This window comes from Chiloscyllium plagiosum, unplaced genomic scaffold (genome assembly GCF_037043375.1).
Source record: "Chiloscyllium plagiosum isolate Xiang-an unplaced genomic scaffold, Cpla_swu_hap1 HiC_scaffold_2, whole genome shotgun sequence".
Classification (NCBI taxonomy): Eukaryota; Metazoa; Chordata; class Chondrichthyes; order Orectolobiformes; family Hemiscylliidae; genus Chiloscyllium; species Chiloscyllium plagiosum.
In genome coordinates this window covers 155,136,888-155,156,789 of record NW_028270140.1, presented here as the reverse complement: position 1 = coordinate 155,156,789, position 19,902 = coordinate 155,136,888, and the positions used below count along the sequence as shown (strand labels likewise).

The window sequence follows — 19,902 nt, the reverse complement described above, 5'->3', positions numbered from 1 at the left end:
CTGGTCTATGGACTAGTGTTCAGTTATCAATAACAAAAGCTTTTTGCCTGCCAACAATCGTGATTGTTTCTCCAGTTACTGAAAAGCTTGGAGTTGGAAACAAGATAGAGAGAGAAGTGTTCAGTTCTTCTCTAGATCAGGGTTAGTGTAAGCCTGAAGAAAGCCATTTTATTTTTCCTGCAAACATTTTTGTAAGCTGTGACTTATAACTGACAAACCAGAGACTCTTTTTGTGAGTGAACCAGCCACCTTGGGTCTCATACCAAGCACTGCAAGCATCTAGAGAAAGATAACTGAAGTGAAGTACTGGCCAACAGAAGAGCCTTAAAGATCATCTCGACAACAGAACCTGGGAACAATGCCAAATGAACTGTCTTTCCAGTTTGTTCCCCCTCATCTACAAGTTATTTTACTCTGTCCATTTCTGCCTGTGTATGTGTATTTGGGAGATGTAAGGTGGGTGTTATAAGGGGATTAGTGATTTCATTAATACTGTGAAATAATGATTTATAACTTGACCTATGGCTAGAATCTAATCACTAGTAATAAATCCAGAATCTTGTTGCATGATCCATGCTTTCTATCAAAGTGGGTCTTGAAAGCAGGGAAATTGGGAATTTTGTGTGCTTTTAAAAATCTTTAGCTTTGTGACAATTCTGGGCGCAGTGGGCTCAGTTTCCAGCGTGCTGCCCTATGTATTCATAACAACCTACTTTCCCTTGATAGAACCTTCACTGACCTTTTCTTTATTAGTTTGTCATTATGTTTGGTTCACAGCCGTGAGTCGTGTGCTAAGACACGAAGGTGACCTTTGAGCTGTGAATAGCGAAGAACAAAGATCATTACAGCACAGAAACAGGCCCTTCAGCCCTCCAAGCCTGTACCCATCCAGATCCTCTACCTAAACCTGTTGCCTATTTTCTAAGGATGTGAATCCCTCTGCTCCCTGCCCATTCTTGCATCTGTCTAGATCTTAAATGACACTATCATGCCCACCTCTACCACTTCCGCTGACAATGTGTTCCAGGCATCCACCACCCTCTGCGTAAAGATCTTTGTACGTTTCCCCTCCCACTCTGAACTGGTGACCCCCTAGTAATTGAGTCCCCCACTTTGGGCAAAAGTTTCTCGCTATACACCATGTCTATACCTCTCACGATTTTGTAGACCTCAATCAGGTCCCCCCCCTCAGTCTCCAACTTTCTAAAGAAAATAATCCTAATCTACACAACCTCTCTTCATAGCAGTTTGTATTTTTTTAAAGAAAAGAGAACAAACAAATTGATATTTCTTATGAGGCCAGGCCTGAAAGTTAATTGCAGGTTGATTCTTGTTTAAAAAGTACTCTGTAGACATTTCAACTCGAGAAAGGGCAATTGCTGAAAGTTAACTGGGGCCTCCTAATGAGACAGCCAGTCTAACAAAGAGAATCATGCGGTCACAGCGTCATAGAGATGTACAGCACAGAAACAGACCCTTCAGGACAACTCGTCCATGCCAACCAGATATCCTAAATGAATCTAGTTCCATTTACCAGCACTTGACCCATAGCCCTCTGAACCCTTCCTATTCATATACCCATCCAGATGCCTTTTAAATGCTGTAATTGTACCAGCCTCCACCATTTCTTCTGGCAGCTCAGTCCAGGCACACACCACCCTCTCTGTTGCCCCTTAGATTAGAGTTTGATCTGGTTTTTGATCTGTGTTTAGGTCAGAAGGATTTTGGCTACCAAAGCTACAGGGTGGAGGTTTGATTGCTCCCCGCTTGTTGACTTATTATCAATTCAAAGAATAGACTGTCAGTTGTAAGAATTAAATGAATATTCCTGAGAGTTTACTAGAAGCTATCTGTATTCATTGGTGGCTTCAGGAACCAGGTAAAATACAATCCCACATGCCTGTGAGATTACAGATTGTGATGACTGCTTCAGTGAACTATCAAGTTACAGCTCACTGATGTTTTTCCTTTGGATTTATCCTTCCCTTTTGTCTATTTGTCTGTCTGGCTGTGTGAGAGTGGAGAGCGGTGCCGGAGTCAAAGATTGGGGTTTAAATCAGACATTAATTAGATTAGCATGTGATTTCACTTTGCTCTGCAAAAGTTCTGCATTATTCATAAATTGTTAAATCTTTTGTTTAAACTATAAACCTGCAGTCTGGTATCTATTGTTCACAAAATCTGGTACTAATTAGTCAAAAGGTCTGGTCAGGAACCATTGAAGTCAATTTTGAAGTTCACGAATGTTTGAATTTTGCCATGTTAGCAAATACAGATGTAGAGAGGTTGCTTTGGCTCTGCTGTCTTGTCTCTGTATCATAGCAACTTACACTTTCAGACATTGCATCTTAGACTCTCATGACTCCATGATTAAATAATACATTCACTTCCTCCTCACTTTTCTAATTCTTTGCTAATATGTCCCCCCCTGGTTAGTAACTGTCCCACTGTTGGAAACCATTGAATCACTTGTGTGCTTCCTCCACTATTTGGTACACAGAGCTAAGTGATCCCACAAGCAATGGGTCAGATCTAAGCTCCGCAGTCCTGCCACATCCACCTGTGAATGGTGGTGGACAATGACACAACGTTGGTTAGGCCACTATTGGAATATTGCATGCGATTCTGGTCTCCTTCCTACCGGAAAGATGTTGTGAAACTTGAAAGGGTTCAGGAAAGATTTACAAGGATGTTGCCAGGGTTGGAGGATTTGAGCTATAGGGAGAGGCTGAACAGGCTGGGGCTGTTTACCCTGGAGTGTCAGAGGCTGAGGGGTGACCTTAATAGAGATTTATAAAATCATGAGGGGCATGGATAGGGTAAATAGACAAAGTCTTTTCACTGGGGTCGGAGAGTCCAGAACTAGAGGGCAAAGGTTTAGGGTGGGAGGAGAAAGTTATAAAAGAGACCTAAGAGGTGAGGAAGTGGTGGAAGCTGGTATAATTACAACATTTAAAAGGCACCTGGATGGGTATATGAATAGGAAGGGTTTGGAGGGATATGGGCCGGGTACTGGCAGGTGGGACTAGATTGGGTTAGGATATCTGGTCGGCATGGATGAGTTGGACTGAAGGGTCTGCTTCTGTGCTCTACATCTCTATGATTCTATAACTCACTGGAGAAGGGGACTCCACAAATATCCCCAAGTTGCTGATTGATTCTGTGTCCACAGAGCTGCTCCTTGGTGGAAGCTGATGTTTATTTTTCTGTGAACTGCGTGGATAAAACTGAGTTAATGACCTCAGTAGAGTGTTCTGTCAATGATTGATAGACATGTCCTATTTAAATCTTCTTGCTGTAAGTTCTCTGGAGATGTGACAATCCAACATCAGCAGAGTTTAGGAGAAAATGACTGGAATTCCCCTCTACGCTTTCCTGGTCTCCTCTGTGACACTCCTGTCTATCTCGGAGAGCAAGGAAAGGTAAGTGCATGCGTGTAGCAACTGGTATCAGAATTCTCAAACCCCCTTGCGTTGGCGGATTTTAAACCAGACAGAGTGAAAGAAAGACAAACTTGCATTTGCATAGCACCCATCACAGCATCCTGAAGTGCCATAAAGCCAATGAAATATTTTTGAATGTAGTTTTTTTTGGAAACTTGGCATTCCAGCTGTCAAGCCCTGTAAGAGTATTGAATATTGGCCAGGTCATGATGGAGCGTTCCACTGCTATTCCTCAACAAATCCCTCATTGTGGAGCCTTGACCAACGATCAAGGGGCAGGCAGGATCTTGGTTTAAAGTTTCTCTGGAAATCGATATCCCTGACAGAGCAGCTCTCCCTCAGTGCCTCTGGGAAGGTTACATTGGGAATGCTGCATCGGAAAAGTTGGCCCCTAGTGTGTGCGCTCAGGTCTCCGAGATGAGAATGCTGCCTCTTGAGGCGGGGCTGGGAGATAGCAGGAGGACAATCAGGTTCACTCAGAGATTGACACAGGCCTCATGCTGAGAATGGACAGTGTACCGATCAACAACTGATCGCTATCCTGTGGCCCCCTACTCCCCTCCCTCACTCATTCCTGATTCCAAAACTGTGGAATCGATTCCAGAGACCCCTACAATGATGACATTTATAAACATATACTTGAGCGCAATGAAAGGGAGACTCATTATAGTCCCAGAGAACCACTCTCCCATTCGAGAGAGAGACAACCGTCAGTGGGTTTAACCTGAGGGTCACCATGCCCCAGGCAAGAGGAGAGGTTGAGAAGGAAATCCCATCACGGTAACCTCAGCCCATACAGGAATTGAACCCACACTTGTTGGCATTACTCTGTATCACAAATCAGCTTTCCAGAGCTCAGTACCGGGATTGTGCTGAAGGGGTTTAATTATGTTGACACCAAACCTGTGCCAGATTCAGCCAGGCCACAAACAAAAGCAGACATCTAGCTGCTCCCAAAACTTCCCATCCTTCTAAATACCCTGACCTATTTAAACACCCACTTAATCTCTCCACCTTTATACACCATCACCAACAGTTTTTAAAATCATTCGTGGAACATACATGTCAGTCACTGGCCAGTATTTATTGCCCGTCCCTAGTTGCCCCTTGAGAAGGTGGGGGTGGGCTGCCTTCCTGACCCGCTGCAGTCCATGTGCTGTAGGGTGACCCACAATGCCCTGAGGAGGGAATTCCAGGATTCTGACCCAGCGACACTGAAGGAACGGTGATATATTTCCAAGTCAGGATGGTGAGGGGCTTGGAGGGGAACTTGCAGGGGGTGGTGTTCCCATGTACCTGCTGCCCTTGTCCTTCTAGATGGAAGTGGCCGTGGGTTTTGGAAGGTGCTGCCTGAGGATCTTTGGTGAATTTCTGCAGTGCATCTTGTAGACAGTACACACTGCTGCTACTGAGCGTCGGTGGGGGAGGGAGGGGATGTTTGTGGGTGTGGTGTTGGTCAAGCGGCTGCTTTGTCCTGGATGGTGTCAAGCTTTTTAAGTGTTGTTGGAGCTGCCCCCGTCCAGGGGAAGTGGGGAGTATTCCACCACACTCCTGACTTGTGCCTTGTAGATGGTGGACAGGCTTTGGGGAGTCACTCGCTGCAGTATTCCTAACCTCTGACCTGCTCTCGTAGCTGCTGTGTTTATGTGGTAAGTGCAGTTGAGTTTCTGGTCAATGTTAAGCACCAGTTTGTTGATTCTAAGGGATTCAATGATAGAAACATGATCTAATGTCAAGGGCTATTGGTTGGATTGTCTCTTACTGGGGATGGTCATAAGCCTGGCATGAATGCTACTTGCCAACTGTCAGCCCAAGCCTGGATATTGTCCAGTTCTGGCTGCATTTGAATACAGACTGCTTCAGTACCTGAGGAGTTGTGAAAGGTGCTGAACACTGTACAATCATCAGGGAACATCCCCCCACTTCTGACCTTGTGATGGAGGGGAGGGTCATTGCTGACGCAGCTGAAGATGGTTGGGTCTAGGACACTATCCTGAGGGACTCCTGCAGAGCTGTCCTGGAGCTGGGATGACTGACCTCCAACAACCACAACCATCTTCCTCTGTGTCAGGGATGACTCTAACCAGCGGAGAGTTTGCCCCCGATACCCATTGATCCCAGTTTTGCCAGGGCCCCTCAGTTGAATCCAACCTTGATATCAAGGACTGTTCCTCTCCCCTCCCCTCTGGGATTCAGCTCTTTTGTCCATGTTTGACCCAAGGCTGGAATGAGGTCAGGAGCTGAGTGACCCTGGGGGAACCCAAACTGGGTGTCACTGAGCAGGTTATTGCTGAGCAGGTCCTGCTTGATAGCTCTGTTACTGACCCCTTCCATCACGTTACTGAGGATGGAGAGTAGGCTGATGGGGTGGGAATGGGCTGGGTTGGATTTATCCTGCTTTTGATGCACAGGACATACCTGGGCAGTTTTCCACATTGTCGGGTAGATGCCAGGGTTGTAAGTGGACTGGAACAGCTTGGCTTGGGGAGCACAAGCCTTCAGTACTATTGCCAGAATGTTCTCAGGGCCTGTAGCCATTTGCAATGTCCAGTGTCTCCAACAATTTCTTGCGATCACGTGGAGCGAATTGAATTGGTTGCAGACTGCTTTCTGTGATGCTGGGGACCACTGGAGGAGGTGCTGCAAAATAGTTCCTTTAACTACCCCCGTTCCCTCTGACCCAGTTCTGCCATTGAATAGCATCATACCCTCTCCTTAACCCCCTTAAATACCCTCACTACTTTAAAAAATTCCTGTCCTTCCCCGGATAAATATCCCCCACATTCTCATGTTTACTTCAACACTTACCCTGTTAGACAGAAACATAGGTTTTTACAGTACAGGACGAGGCCATTCAGCCCAGCTCCTGAAAGCCACACTCTCCACCCCATACCCTATAGTCCCCAGTTAGGCCCACTCTCCACCCCTAACCCTATAGTCCCCAGTTAGCCCCACTCTCCACCCCTAATCCCATAGCCCCCAGTTAGCCCCAATCTCCACCCTGAACCCCATAGTCCCCAGTTAGCCCCACTCTCCACCCCTAACCCCATCGCCTCCCGTTAACCCCACTCTCCACCCCTAACCCATCGATTCCAGTTGGCCCCATTCTCCACCCCATACCCTATAGTCCCCAGTTAGCCACACTCTCCACCCTAACCCCATAGTCTCCACTTAGCCCCACTCTCCACCCTAACATCATAGTCCCAGGTTAGCCCCACTCTCCACCCTGAACTCCATATCCCCCAGTTAGCCCCACTCTCCACCCTTAACCCCATACTCCCCAGTTAAGCCCACTCTCCAACCCTAACCCCGTACTCCCCAGTTAGCCCCATTATCCACACCTAACCCCATACTCCCCAGTCAGCCCCACTCTCCACCCCGAAACCCATACTCTCCAGTTATCCCCACTCTCCACCCCTAACCCATCGATTCCAGTTGGCCCCATTCTCCACCCCATACCCTATAGTCCCCAGTTAGCCACACTCTCCACCCTAACCCCATACTCCCCAGTTAGCCCCACTCTCCACCCCTAACCCCATACTCCCCAGTTAGCCGCACTCTCCACCCCTAACCCCATACTCCCCAGTTAGCCTCACTCTCCACTCTAACCCCATACTCCCCAGTTAGCCTCACTCTCCACACCTAACCCCATACTCCCCAGTTAGCCCCACTCTCCACCCCTAACCCCATACTCCCCAGTTAAGCCCCACTCTCCAACCCTAACCCCGTACTCCCCAGTTAGCCCCACTCTCCACACCTAACCCCATACTCCCCAGTTAGACCCACTCTCCACCCCTAACCCCATACTCCCCAGTTAAGCCCACTCTCCAACCCTAACCCCATACTCCCCTGTCAGCCCCACTCTCCACCCCGAAACCCATACTCTCCAGTTATCCCCACTCTCCACCCCTAACCCCATACTCCCCAGTTAGCCCCACTCTCCACCCCTAACCCCATACTCCCCAGTTAGCCGCACTCTCCACCCCTAACCCCATACTCCCCAGTTAGCCTCACTCTCCACCCTAACCCCATACTCCCCAGTTAGCCACAGTCTCCACACCTAACCCCATATTCCCCAGTTAGCCCCACTCTCCACCCCTAACCCCATACTCCCCAGTTATCCCCACTCTGCACCCCTAATCCCATACTCCCCAGTAAGCCACACTCTCCATCCCTAACCCCATATTCCCCGGGGTTAGCACCTCTCCACCCCTAACCCCATATCCCCCAGTTAGCCCAACTCTCCATCCCTAACCCCGTATTCCCCAGTTAGCACCACTCTCCATCCCTAACCCCATATTCCCCCGGGTTAGCACCACTCTCCACCCCTAACCCCATATCCCCCAGTTAGCCCAACTCTCCACACCAAACCCCATACTCCCCAGTTAGTCCCACTCTCCACTCCTAACCCCATACTCCCCAGTTAGCCACACTATCCACCCCTAACCCCATACTCCCCAGTTAGCCACACTCTCCACCCCTAACCCCATAGTCCCCAGTTAGCCCCACTCTCCACTCCTAACCTCATACTCCCCAGTTAGCCCCAATCGCCACCCCGAGCCCTATAGCGCCCAGTTAGCCCAACACGCCACCCCTAACCCCATAGTTCCCAGTTAGCCCCACTCTCCACTCCTAACCTCATACTCCCCAGTTAGCCCCAATCTCCACCCCGAGCCCTATAGCGCCCAGTTAGCCCAACTCGCCACCCCTAACCCCATACTCCCCAGTTAGGCCCACTCTCCACCCCTAACCCCATACTCCCCAGTTAGGCCCACTCTCCACCCCTAACCCCATAGCCCCCATTTAGGCTTACTCTCCATCCCTAACCCCGTACTCCCCAGTTAGCACCACTCTCCATCCCTAACCCCGTACCCCCCAGTTAGCACCACTCTCCATCCCTAACCCCGTACTCCCCAGTTAGCACCACTCTCCATCCCTAACCCCATACTCCTCAGTGAGCTCCACTCTCCACCCGCAACCCCATACTCACCAGTTAGCCCCAATCTCCACCCCTAAGCCTATAGTCCCCAGTTAGCCCCATTCTCCACCCCTAACCACATACTCCCCAGTTAGATGCAATCTCCACCCCTAGTCCTATAGCCCCCAGTTAGCCCCACTCTCCACCCTGAACCCATTACTCCCCCAGTTAGCCCCACTCTCCACCCGCCACCCTATACTCACCAGTTAGCCCCAATCTCCACCCATAACCCTATAGTCCCAGTTAGCCCCACTCTCCACCCCGAACCCCATATCCCCCAGTTAGCCCCATTCTCCACTCGTAACCCCTAAGTTCCCAGTTAGCCCCAATCTCCACCCCTAACCCCATAGTCCCCAGTTAGCCCCACTCTCTACCCTTAACCCCATATCCACCAGTTAGGCCCACTCTCCACCCCTAACTCCATACTCCCCAGTTAGCTGCAATCTCCACCCCGAACCTCATAGCCCCCAGTTAGCCCCACTCTCCACCCCAACCCCATATCCCCCAATTAGCTTCACTATCCACCCCTAACCCCATACTCCCCAGTTAGCCCCACTCTCCATACCTAACTCCTTAGCCCCCAGTTGGCCCCAATCTCCACCCCTAATCCCATAGTCTCCAGTTAGCCCCACTCTCCACCCCGAACCCCATATTCCCCAGTTAGCCCCACTCTCCACCCCAACCCCATATCCCCCAGTTAGCCCTACTCTCCACCCATGACGCATATAGTCCCCAGTTAGCCCCACTCTCCACCCCGAACCCCATACTCCTCAGTTAGCCCCACTCTCCACCCCTAACCCCATAGCCCCCAGTTAGCCCCACTCTCCACCCTGAACCCCATAGTCCCCAGTTAGCCCCACTCTCCACCCCTAACCCCATCGCCACCCGTTAACCCCACTCTCCACCCCTAACCCATCGATTCCAGTTAGCCCCACTCTCCACCCCTAATCCCATAGCACCCAGTTGGCCCCACTCTCCACCCCATACCCTATAGTCCCCAGTTAGCCCCACTCTCCACCCTAAACCCATAGTTCCCACTTAGCCCCACTCTCCACCCTAACATCATAGTCCCAGGTTAGCCCCACTCTCCACCCTGAACTCCATATCCCCCAGTTAGCCCAACTCTCCACCCTTAACCCCATACTCCCCAGTTAACCTCACTCTCCAGCCCTAACCCCGTACTCCCCAGTTAGCCTCATTCTCCACACCTAACCCCATAGTCCCCAGTCAGCCCCACTCTCCACCCCGAAACCCATACTCTCCAGTTAGCCCCACTCTCCACCCCTAACCCCACACTCCCCAGTTAGCCCCACTCTCCACACCTAACCCCATACTCCCCACTTAGCCCCACTCTCCACCCCTAACCCCATACTCCCCAGTTAGCCCCACTCTCCACCGTTAACCCCATACTCCCCAGTTAGCCCCACTCTCCACCCCTAACCCCATACTCCCCAGTTAGCCCCACTCTCCACCCCTAACCCCATACTGCCCAGTTAGTCTCACTCTCCACCCCTAACCCCATACTCCCCAGTTAGCCCCACTCTCCACCCCTAACCCCAAACTCCCCAGTTAGGCTCACTCTCCATCCCTAACCCCATAATCCCCAGTTAGCCCCACTCTCCATCCCTACCCCATATTCCCCCGGGTTAGCACCACTCTCCACCCCTAACCCCATATCCCCCAGTTAGCCCAACTCTCCACACCAAACCCCATACTCCCCAGTTAGCCCCACTCTCCACCCCTAACCCCATACTCCCCAGTTAGCCCCACTCTCCACCCTAACCCCATACTCCCCAGTTAGCCCCATTCTCCACTCCTAACCCCATAGTCCCCAGTTAGCCCCACTCTCCACCCCTAACCCCATACTCCGCAGTTAGCCCCACTCTCCACACCTAACCCCATACTCCCCAGTTAGCCCCACTCTCCACCCCTAACCCCATACTCCCCAGTTAGCCCCACTCTCCACCCCTAACCCCATACTCCCCAGTTAGCCTCACTCTCCACCCCTAACCCCATACTCTCCAGTTAGCCACACTCTCCTCCCCTAACCCCATACTCCCCAGTTAGGCCCACTCTCCACCCCTAACCCCATAGCCCCCAGTTAGCCTCACTCTCCACCCCTTACCCCATACTCCCCAGTTAGCCGCACTCTCCTCCCCTAACCCCACACTCTCCAGTTAGGCCCACTCTCCACTCCTAACCCCATAGTCCCCAGTTAGCCCCAATCGCCACCCCGAGCCCTATAGCGCCCAGTTAGCCCAACTCGCCACCCCTAAACCCATAGCCCCCAGTTAGCCCAACTCTCCATACCTAACTCCTTAGCCCCCAGTTGGCCCCAATCTCCACCCCTAATCCCATAGTCTCCAGTTAGCCCCACTCTCCACCCCTAATCCCATAGTCTCCAGTTAGCCCCACTCTCCACCCCGAACCCCATACTCCCCAGTTAGCCCCACTCTCCACCCCAACCCCATATCCCCCAGTTAGCCCTACTCTCCACCCATGACGCATATAGTCCCCAGTTAGCCCCACTCTCCACCCCGAACCCCATACTCCTCAGTTAGCCCCACTCTCCACCCCTAACCCCATAGCCCCCAGTTAGCCCCACTCTCCACCCTGAACCCCATAGTCCCCAGTTAGCCCCACTCTCCACCCCTAACCCCATCGCCACCCGTTAACCCCACTCTCCACCCCTAACCCATCGATTCCAGTTAGCCCCACTCTCCACCCCTAATCCCATAGCACCCAGTTGGTCCCACTCTCCACCCCATACCCTATAGTCCCCAGTTAGCCCCACTCTCCACCCTAACCCCATAGTTCCCACTTAGCCCCACTCTCCACCCTAACATCATAGTCCCAGGTTAGCCCCACTCTCCACCCTTAACCCCATACTCCCCAGTTAACCTCACTCTCCAGCCCTAACCCCGTACTCCCCAGTTAGCCTCATTCTCCACACCTAACCCCATACTCCCCAGTCAGACCCACTCTCCACCCCGAAACCCATACTCTCCAGTTAGCCCCACTCTCCACCCCTAACCCCACACTCCCCAGTTAGCCCCACTCTCCACACCTAACCCCATACTCCCCACTTAGCCCCACTCTCCACCCCTAACCCCATACTCCCCAGTTAGCCCCACTCTCCACCGCTAACCCCATACTCCCCAGTTAGCCCCACTCTCCACCCCTAACTCCATACTCCCCAGTTAGCCCCACTCTCCGTACCTAACTCCTTAGCCCCCAGTTGGCACCAATCTCCACCCCTAATCCCATAGTCTCCAGTTAGCCCCACTCTCCACCCCAACCCCATATCCCCCAATTAGCTTCACTCTACACCCCTAACCCATAGTCCCCAGTTAGCCCCACTCTCCACCCCAACCCCATATCCCCCAGTTAGCCCCACTCTCCACCCCTAACGCATATAGTCCCCAGTTAGCCTCACTCTCCACCCTAACCCCATATCCCTCAGTTAGCCCCACTCTCCACCCCTAACCCCATATCCCCCAGTTAGCCCCACTCTCCATATCTAACACCTTTGCCCCCAGTTAACCCCACTCTTCATCCCTAACTGCATAGCCCCCAGTTAGCCCCAATCTCCACCCCTAACCCCATAATCCCCAGTTAGCCCCACTCTCCACCCCGAACCCCATATCCCCTAGTTAGCCCCACTCTCCACCCCAACTCCATACTCACCAGTTAGCCCCAATCACCACCCCTAACCCCATTGGCCCCCCTTAGCCCCACTCCCCACCCCTAACCCCATATTCCCCAGTTAGCTCCACTCTCCACCCGTAGCCACATAGGCCCGAGTTAGCCCCACTCTCCACCCCTAACCCCAAACTCCCCAGTTAGCCCCACTCTCCTTCTTCATTCATGAAGAAGGGCTTATGCCCGAAACGTCGATTCTCCTGTTCCCTGGATGCTGCCTGACCTGCTGCGCTTTTCCAGCAACACATTTTCAGCTCTGATCTCCAGCATCTGCAGACCTCACTTACTCCACTCTCCACCCCTAACCCCATAGATCCCAGTTAGGCAATTTCTCCACCCCCTAACCCCATACTCCCCAGTTAGCCCCACTCTCCACCCCTAAACCCATAGTTTCCAGTTAGCCCCACTCTCCACCCCGAACCCCATTTCCCCAGTTCGCCCCACTCTCCACCCCTAACCCCATATCCCCCAGTTAGTTCCACTCTCCACCCCTAACCGCATACTCCCCAGTTAGCCGCACTCTCCACCCCTAACCCCATACTCCCCAGTTAGGCTCACTCTCCATCCCTAACCCCATAATCCCCAGTTAGCCCCACTCTCCATCCCTACCCCATATTCCCCCGGGTTAGCACCACTCTCCACCCCTAACCCCATATCCCCCAGTTAGCCCAACTCTCCACACCAAACCCCATACTCCCCAGCTAGCCCCACTCTCCACCCCTAACCCCATACTCCCCAGTTAGCCCCACTCTCCACCCTAACCCCATACTCCCCAGTTAGCCCCATTCTCCACTCCTAACCCCATAGTCCCCAGTTAGCCCCACTCTCCACCCCTAACCCCATACTCCCCAGTTAGCCCCACTCTCCACACCTAACCCCATACACCCCAGTTAGCCCCACTCTCCACCCCTAACCCCATACTCCCCAGATAGCCCCACTCTCCACCCCTAACCCCATACTCCCCAGTTAGCCTCACTCTCCACCCCTAACCCCATACTCTCCAGTTAGCCGCACTCTCCTCCCCTAACCCCATACTCCCCAGTTAGGCCCACTCTCCACACCTAACCCCATACACCCCAGTTAGCCCCACTCTCCACCCCTAACCCCATACTCCCCAGATAGCCCCACTCTCCACCCCTAACCCCATACTCCCCAGTTAGCCTCACTCTCCACCCCTAACCCCATATCCCCCAGTTAGCCCCACTCTCCATATCTAACACCTTTGCCCCCAGTTAACCCCACTCTTCATCCCTAACTGCATAGCCCCCAGTTAGCCCCAATCTCCACCCCTAACCCCATACTCCCCAGTTAGCCCCACTCTCCATCCCGAATCCCATAGTCTCCAGTTAGCCCCACTCTCCACCCCTAACCCCATACTCCCCAGTTAGCCCCACTCTCCACCCCGAACCCCATATCCCTAGTTAGCCCCACTCTCCACCCCAACTCCATACTCACCAGTTAGCCCCAATCACCACCCCTAACCCCATTGGCCCCCCTTAGCCCCACTCCCCACCCCTAACCCCATATTCCCCAGTTAGCTCCACTCTCCACCCGTAGCCACATAGGCCCGAGTTAGCCCCACTCTCCACCCCTAACCCCAAACACCCCAGTTAGCCCCACTCTCCTTCTTCATTCATGAAGAAGGGCTTATGCCCGAAACGTCGATTCTCCTGTTCCCTGGATGCTGCCTGACCTGCTGCGCTTTTCCAGCAACACATTTTCAGCTCTGATCTCCAGCATCTGCAGACCTCACTTACTCCACTCTCCACCCCTAACCCCATAGATCCCAGTTAGGCAATTTCTCCACCCCCTAACCCCATACTCCCCAGTTAGCCCCACTCTCCACCCCGAACCCCATTTCCCCAGTTAGCCCCACTCTCCACCCCTAACCCCATATCCCCCAGTTAGTTCCACTCTCCACCCCTAACCGCATACTCCCCAGTTAGCCGCACTCTCCACCCCTAACCCCATACTCCCCAGTTAGGCTCACTCTCCATCCCTAACCCCATAATCCCCAGTTAGCCCCACTCTCCATCCCTACCCCATATTCCCCCGGGTTAGCACCACTCTCCACCCCTAACCCCATATCCCCCAGTTAGCCCAACTCTCCACACCAAACCCCATACTCCCCAGCTAGCCCCACTCTCCACCCCTAACCCCATACTCCCCAGTTAGCCCCACTCTCCACCCTAACCCCATACTCCCCAGTTAGCCCCATTCTCCACTCCTAACCCCATAGTCCCCAGTTAGCCCCACTCTCCACCCCTAACCCCATAGTCCCCAGTTAGCCCCACTCTCCACACCTAACCCCATACACCCCAGTTAGCCCCACTCTCCACCCCTAACCCCATACTCCCCAGATAGCCCCACTCTCCACCCCTAACCCCATACTCCCCAGTTAGCCTCACTCTCCACCCCTAACCCCATACTCTCCAGTTAGGCCCATTCTCCACCCCTAACCCCATACTCCCCAGTTAGCCCCACTCTCCACCCCTAACCCCATAGCCCCCAGTTAGCCTCACTCTCCACCCCTAACCCCATACTCCCCAGTTAGCCGCACTCTCCTCCCCTAACCCCACACTCTCCAGTTAGGCCCACTCTCCACTCCTAACCCCATAGTCCCCAGTTAGCCCCAATCTCCACCCCGAGCCCTATAGCGCCCAGTTAGCCCAACTCGCCACCCCTAACCCCATAGCCCCCAGTTCGTCCCACTCTCCACACCTAACCCCATACTCCTCAGTTAGACCCAATCTCCACCCCTAGCCCGATAGCCCCCAGTTAGCCCAACTCTCCACCCCTAACCCCATACTCCTCAGTGAGCTCCACTCTCCACCCGCAACCCCATACTCACCAGTTAGCCCCACTCTCCACCCCTAACCCCATATCCCCCAGTTAGCCCAACTCTCCACACCAAACCCCATACTCCCCAGCTAGCCCCACTCTCCACCCCTAACCCCATACTCCCCAGTTAGCCCCACTCTCCACCCTAACCCCATACTCCCCAGTTAGCCCCATTCTCCACCCCTAACCCCATACTCCCCAGTTAGCCCCACTCTCCACACCTAACCCCATACACCCCAGTTAGCCCCACTCTCCACCCCTAACCCCATACTCCCCAGATAGCCCCACTCTCCACCCCTAACCCCATACTCCCCAGTTAGCCTCACTCTCCACCCCTAACCCCATACTCTCCAGTTAGCCGCACTCTCCTCCCCTAACCCCATACTCCCCAGTTAGGCCCATTCTCCACCCCTAACCCCATACTCCCCAGTTAGCCCCACTCTCCACCCCTAACCCCATAGCCCCCAGTTAGCCTCACTCTCCACCCCTAACCCCATACTCCCCAGTTAGCCGCACTCTCCTCCCCTAACCCCACACTCTCCAGTTAGGCCCACTCTCCACTCCTAACCCCATAGTCCCCAGTTAGCCCCAATCTCCACCCCGAGCCCTATAGCGCCCAGTTAGCCCAACTCGCCACCCCTAACCCCATAGCCCCCAGTTCGTCCCACTCTCCACACCTAACCCCATACTCCTCAGTTAGACCCAATCTCCACCCCTAGCCCGATAGCCCCCAGTTAGCCCAACTCTCCACCCCTAACCCCATACTCCTCAGTGAGCTCCACTCTCCACCCGCAACCCCATACTCACCAGTTAGCCCCAATCTCCACCCCTAACCCTATAGTCCCCAGATAGCCCCATTCTCCACCCCTAACCCCATACTCCCCAGTTAGATGCATTCTCCACCCCTAGTCCTATAGCCCCCAGTTAGCCCCACTCTCCACCCCTAACCCCATACTCCCCAGTTAGCCCCACTCTCCACCCCTAACCCATTACTCCCCCAGTTAACCCCACTCTCCACACCAAACCCCATACTCCCCAGTTAGCCCCACTCTCCACCCCTAACCCCATACTCCCCAGTTAGCCCCACTCTCCACCCTAACCCCATATCCCCCAGTTAGCCCCACTCTCCACTCGTAACCCCTAAGTTCCCAGTTAGCCCCAATCTCCACCCCTAACCCCATAGTCCCCAGTTAGGCCCACTCTCGACCCCTAACACCATACTCCCCAGTTAGCCCCACTCTCCACCCTGAACCCCATATCCACCAGTTAGGCCCACTCTCCACCCCTAACCCCATACTCCCCAGTTAGCCCCACTCTCCACCCTAACCCCATATCCCCCAGTTAGCCCCACTCTCCACTCGTAACCCCTAAGTTCCCAGTTAGCCCCAATCACCACCCCTAACCCCATAGCCCCTAGTTAGCCCCACTCTCCACCCCTAACCCCATACTCCCAAGTTAGCCCCACTCTCCACCCCAACCTCATGTCCCCCAGTTAGCCCCACTCTCCTTCTTCATTGCTGAAGAAGGGCTTATGCCCGAAACGTCGATTCTCCTGTTCCCTGGATGCTGCCTGACCTGCTGCGCTTTTCCAGCAACACATTTTCAGCTCTGATCTCCAGCATCTGCAGACCTCACTTACTCCACTCTCCACCCCTAACCCCATAGATCCCAGTTAGGCAGTTTCTCCACCCCCTAACCCCATACTCCCCAGTTAGCCCCACTCTCCACCCCTAACCCCATAGTTTCCAGATAGCCCCACTCTCCACCCCAACCCCATACTCCTCAGTTAGCCCCACTCTCCACCCCCAACCCCATACTCCCCAGTTAGCCCCACTCTCCACCCCCAACCCCATACTCCTCAGTTAGCCCCACTCTCCACCCCCAACCCCATATTCCCCAGTTAGCCCCAATCTCCACCCCTAACCCTATAGTCCCCAGTTAGCACCACTCTCCAACTCTAACCCCATATCCACCAGATGGCCCCAATCTACACACCTAACCCTATATACCCCAGTTAGCCCCACTCGCCACCCGTAGCCCCATAGGCCCCAGTTAGCCCCAATCTCCACTCCTAACCCCATAGTCTCCAGTTAGGCCCACTCTCCACCCCTATCCACATACTCCCCAGTTAGCCCCACTCTCCACCCCTAACCCCATATCCCACAGTTAGTCCCACACTCCACCCCTAACTCCGTAGCCCCCAGTTAGCCCCACTCTTCAGCCCTAACCCCATAGACCCCCCAGTTAGCCCCACTCTCCACCCCTAACTCCGTAGCCCCCAGTTAGCCCCACTCTCCAGCCCTAACCCCATAACCCCCCCCCCCCAAGTTAGCCCCACTCTCCACCCCTAACCCCATAGCCCCTAGTTATTCCCACTCTTCACCCCTAACCTCAAAGCCCCCTCTTAGCCCCACTCTCCATCCTAACCCCATGGCACCAGTTAGCCCCACTCTCCAGCCCTAAACCCATAGCCCCCCAGTTAGTCCCACTCTCCACTCCTAACCCCATAGGCCCCCAGTTAGCCCCATTCTCCATTGCTAACCCAATTGTCCCCAGTTAGCCCCACTCTCCATCCCTAACCCCACAGTCCCCACTCAGCCGCACTCTCTACCCTCATCCCCATAGTCCCCAGTTAGTCCCACTCTCCACATCAACCCCATTGTCCCCAGTTAGCCTCACTCTCCACCCCTTACCCCATATACCCCCAGTTAGCCCCACTCTCCACCCTTATACTCTATTGTCCCCATTTAGCCCCACTCTCCACCATTAACCCCATAGCTCCCAGTTAGCCCCAATCTCCCCCCAGCCCCATTGTCCCCAGTTAGCCACACTCAACACACCATACCCCATAGTCCCCATTTAGCCACACTCTCCACCCCTAGACCCATAGCCCCCAGTTAGCCCCACTCTCCCCCTCAGCCCCATTGCCACCCAGTTAACCCCACTCTCCACCCCAACCCCATACTCCCCAGTTAGCCCCAATCTCCACCCCTAACCCCATAGCCCCTAGTTAGCCCCACTCTCCACCCCTAACCCCATACTCCCAAGTTAGCCCCACTCTCCACCCCAACCTCATGTCCCCCAGTTAGCCCCACTCTCCTTCTTCATTCCTGAAGAAGGGCTTATGCCCGAAACGTCGATTCTCCTGTTCCCTGGATGCTGCCTGACCTGCTGCGCTTTTCCAGCAACACATTTTCAGCTCTGATCTCCAGCATCTGCAGACCTCACTTACTCCACTCTCCACCCCTAACCCCATAGATCCCAGTTAGGCAATTTCTCCACCCCCTAACCCCATACTCCCCAGTTAGCCCCACTCTCCACCCCTAACCCCATAGTTTCCAGTTAGCCCCACTCTCCACCCCTAACCCCATAGATCCCAGTTAGGCAATTTCTCCACCCCCTAACCCCATACTCCCCAGTTAGCCCCACTCTCCACCCCTAACCCCATAGATCCCAGTTAGGCAGTTTCTCCACCCCCTAACCCCATACTCCCCAGTTAGCCCCACTCTCCACCCCTAACCCCATAGTTTCCAGTTAGCCCCACTCTCCACCCCTAACCCCATACTCCCCAGTTAGCCCCACTCTCCACCCCCAACCCCATACTCCCCAGTTAGCCCCACTCTCCACCCCAACCCCATACTCCTCAGTTAGCCCCACTCTCCACCCCCAACCCCATACTCCCCAGTTAGCCCCACTCTCCACCCCCAACCCCATACTCCTCAGTTAGCCCCACTCTCCACCCCCAACCCCATATTCCCCAGTTAGCCCCAATCTCCACCCCTAACCCTATAGTCCCCAGTTAGCACCACTCTCCAACCCTAACCCCATATCCACCAGATGGCCCCAATCTACACCCCTAGCCCCATAGTCCCCAGTTTGCCCCAATCTCCACACCTAACCCTATATACCCCAGTTAGCCCCACTCGCCACCCGTAGCCCCATAGGCCCCAGTTAGCCCCAATCTCCACTCCTAACCCCATAGTCTCCAGTTAGGCCCACTCTCCACCCCTATCCCCATACTCCCCAGTTAGCCCCACTCTCCACCCCTATCCCCATACTCCCCAGTTAGCCCCACTCTCCACCCCTAACCCCATATCCCACAGTTAGTCCCACACTCCACCCCTAACTCCGTAGCCCCCAGTTAGCCCCACTCTTCAGCCCTAACCCCATAGACCCCCCAGTTAGCCCCACTCTCCACCCCTAACTCCGTAGCCCCCAGTTAGCCCCACTCTCCAGCCCTAACCCCATAACCCCCCCCCCCCCCAAGTTAGCCCCACTCTCCACCCCTAACCCCATAGCCCCTAGTTATTCCCACTCTTCACCCCTAACCTCAAAGCCCCCTCTTAGCCCCACTCTCCATCCTAACCCCATGGCACCAGTTAGCCCCACTCTCCAGCCCTAAACCCATAGCCCCCCAGTTAGTCCCACTCTCCACTCCTAACCCCATAGGCCCCCAGTTAGCCCCATTCTCCATTGCTAACCCAATTGTCCCCAGTTAGCCCCACTCTCCATCCCTAACCCCACAGTCCCCACTCAGCCGCACTCTCTACCCTCATCCCCATAGTCCCCAGTTAGTCCCACTCTCCACATCAACCCCATTGTCCCCAGTTAGCCTCACTCTCCACCCCTTACCCCATATACCCCCAGTTAGCCCCACTCTCCACCCTTATACTCTATTGTCCCCATTTAGCCCCACTCTCCACCATTAACCCCATAGCTCCCAGTTAGCCCCAATCTCCCCCCAGCCCCATTGTCCCCAGTTAGCCACACTCAACACACCATACCCCATAGTCCCCATTTAGCCACACTCTCCACCCCTAGACCCATAGCCCCCAGTTAGCCCCACTCTCCCCCTCAGCCCCATTGCCACCCAGTTAACCCCACTCTCCACCCCAACCCCATAGTGCCCAGTTAGCCGTACTCTCCACCCCTAACCCC

The 19,902-nt window shown here is 54.0% G+C and overlaps 1 protein-coding gene across 1 annotated transcript in view; it reads left to right on the top strand.

The window, feature by feature from the left end:
- Positions 1 to 3,286: 3,286 nt before the first annotated feature.
- The window catches only part of c9 (complement C9), a 73,119-nt gene continuing 56,503 nt past the window's right edge, over positions 3,287 to 19,902 (top strand). Inside the window, 1 exon segment of the mRNA XM_043703045.2 lies at positions 3,287 to 3,422. Coding sequence (XP_043558980.2) covers positions 3,349 to 3,422 — 74 coding nt within the window. The 5' untranslated portion in view covers positions 3,287 to 3,348.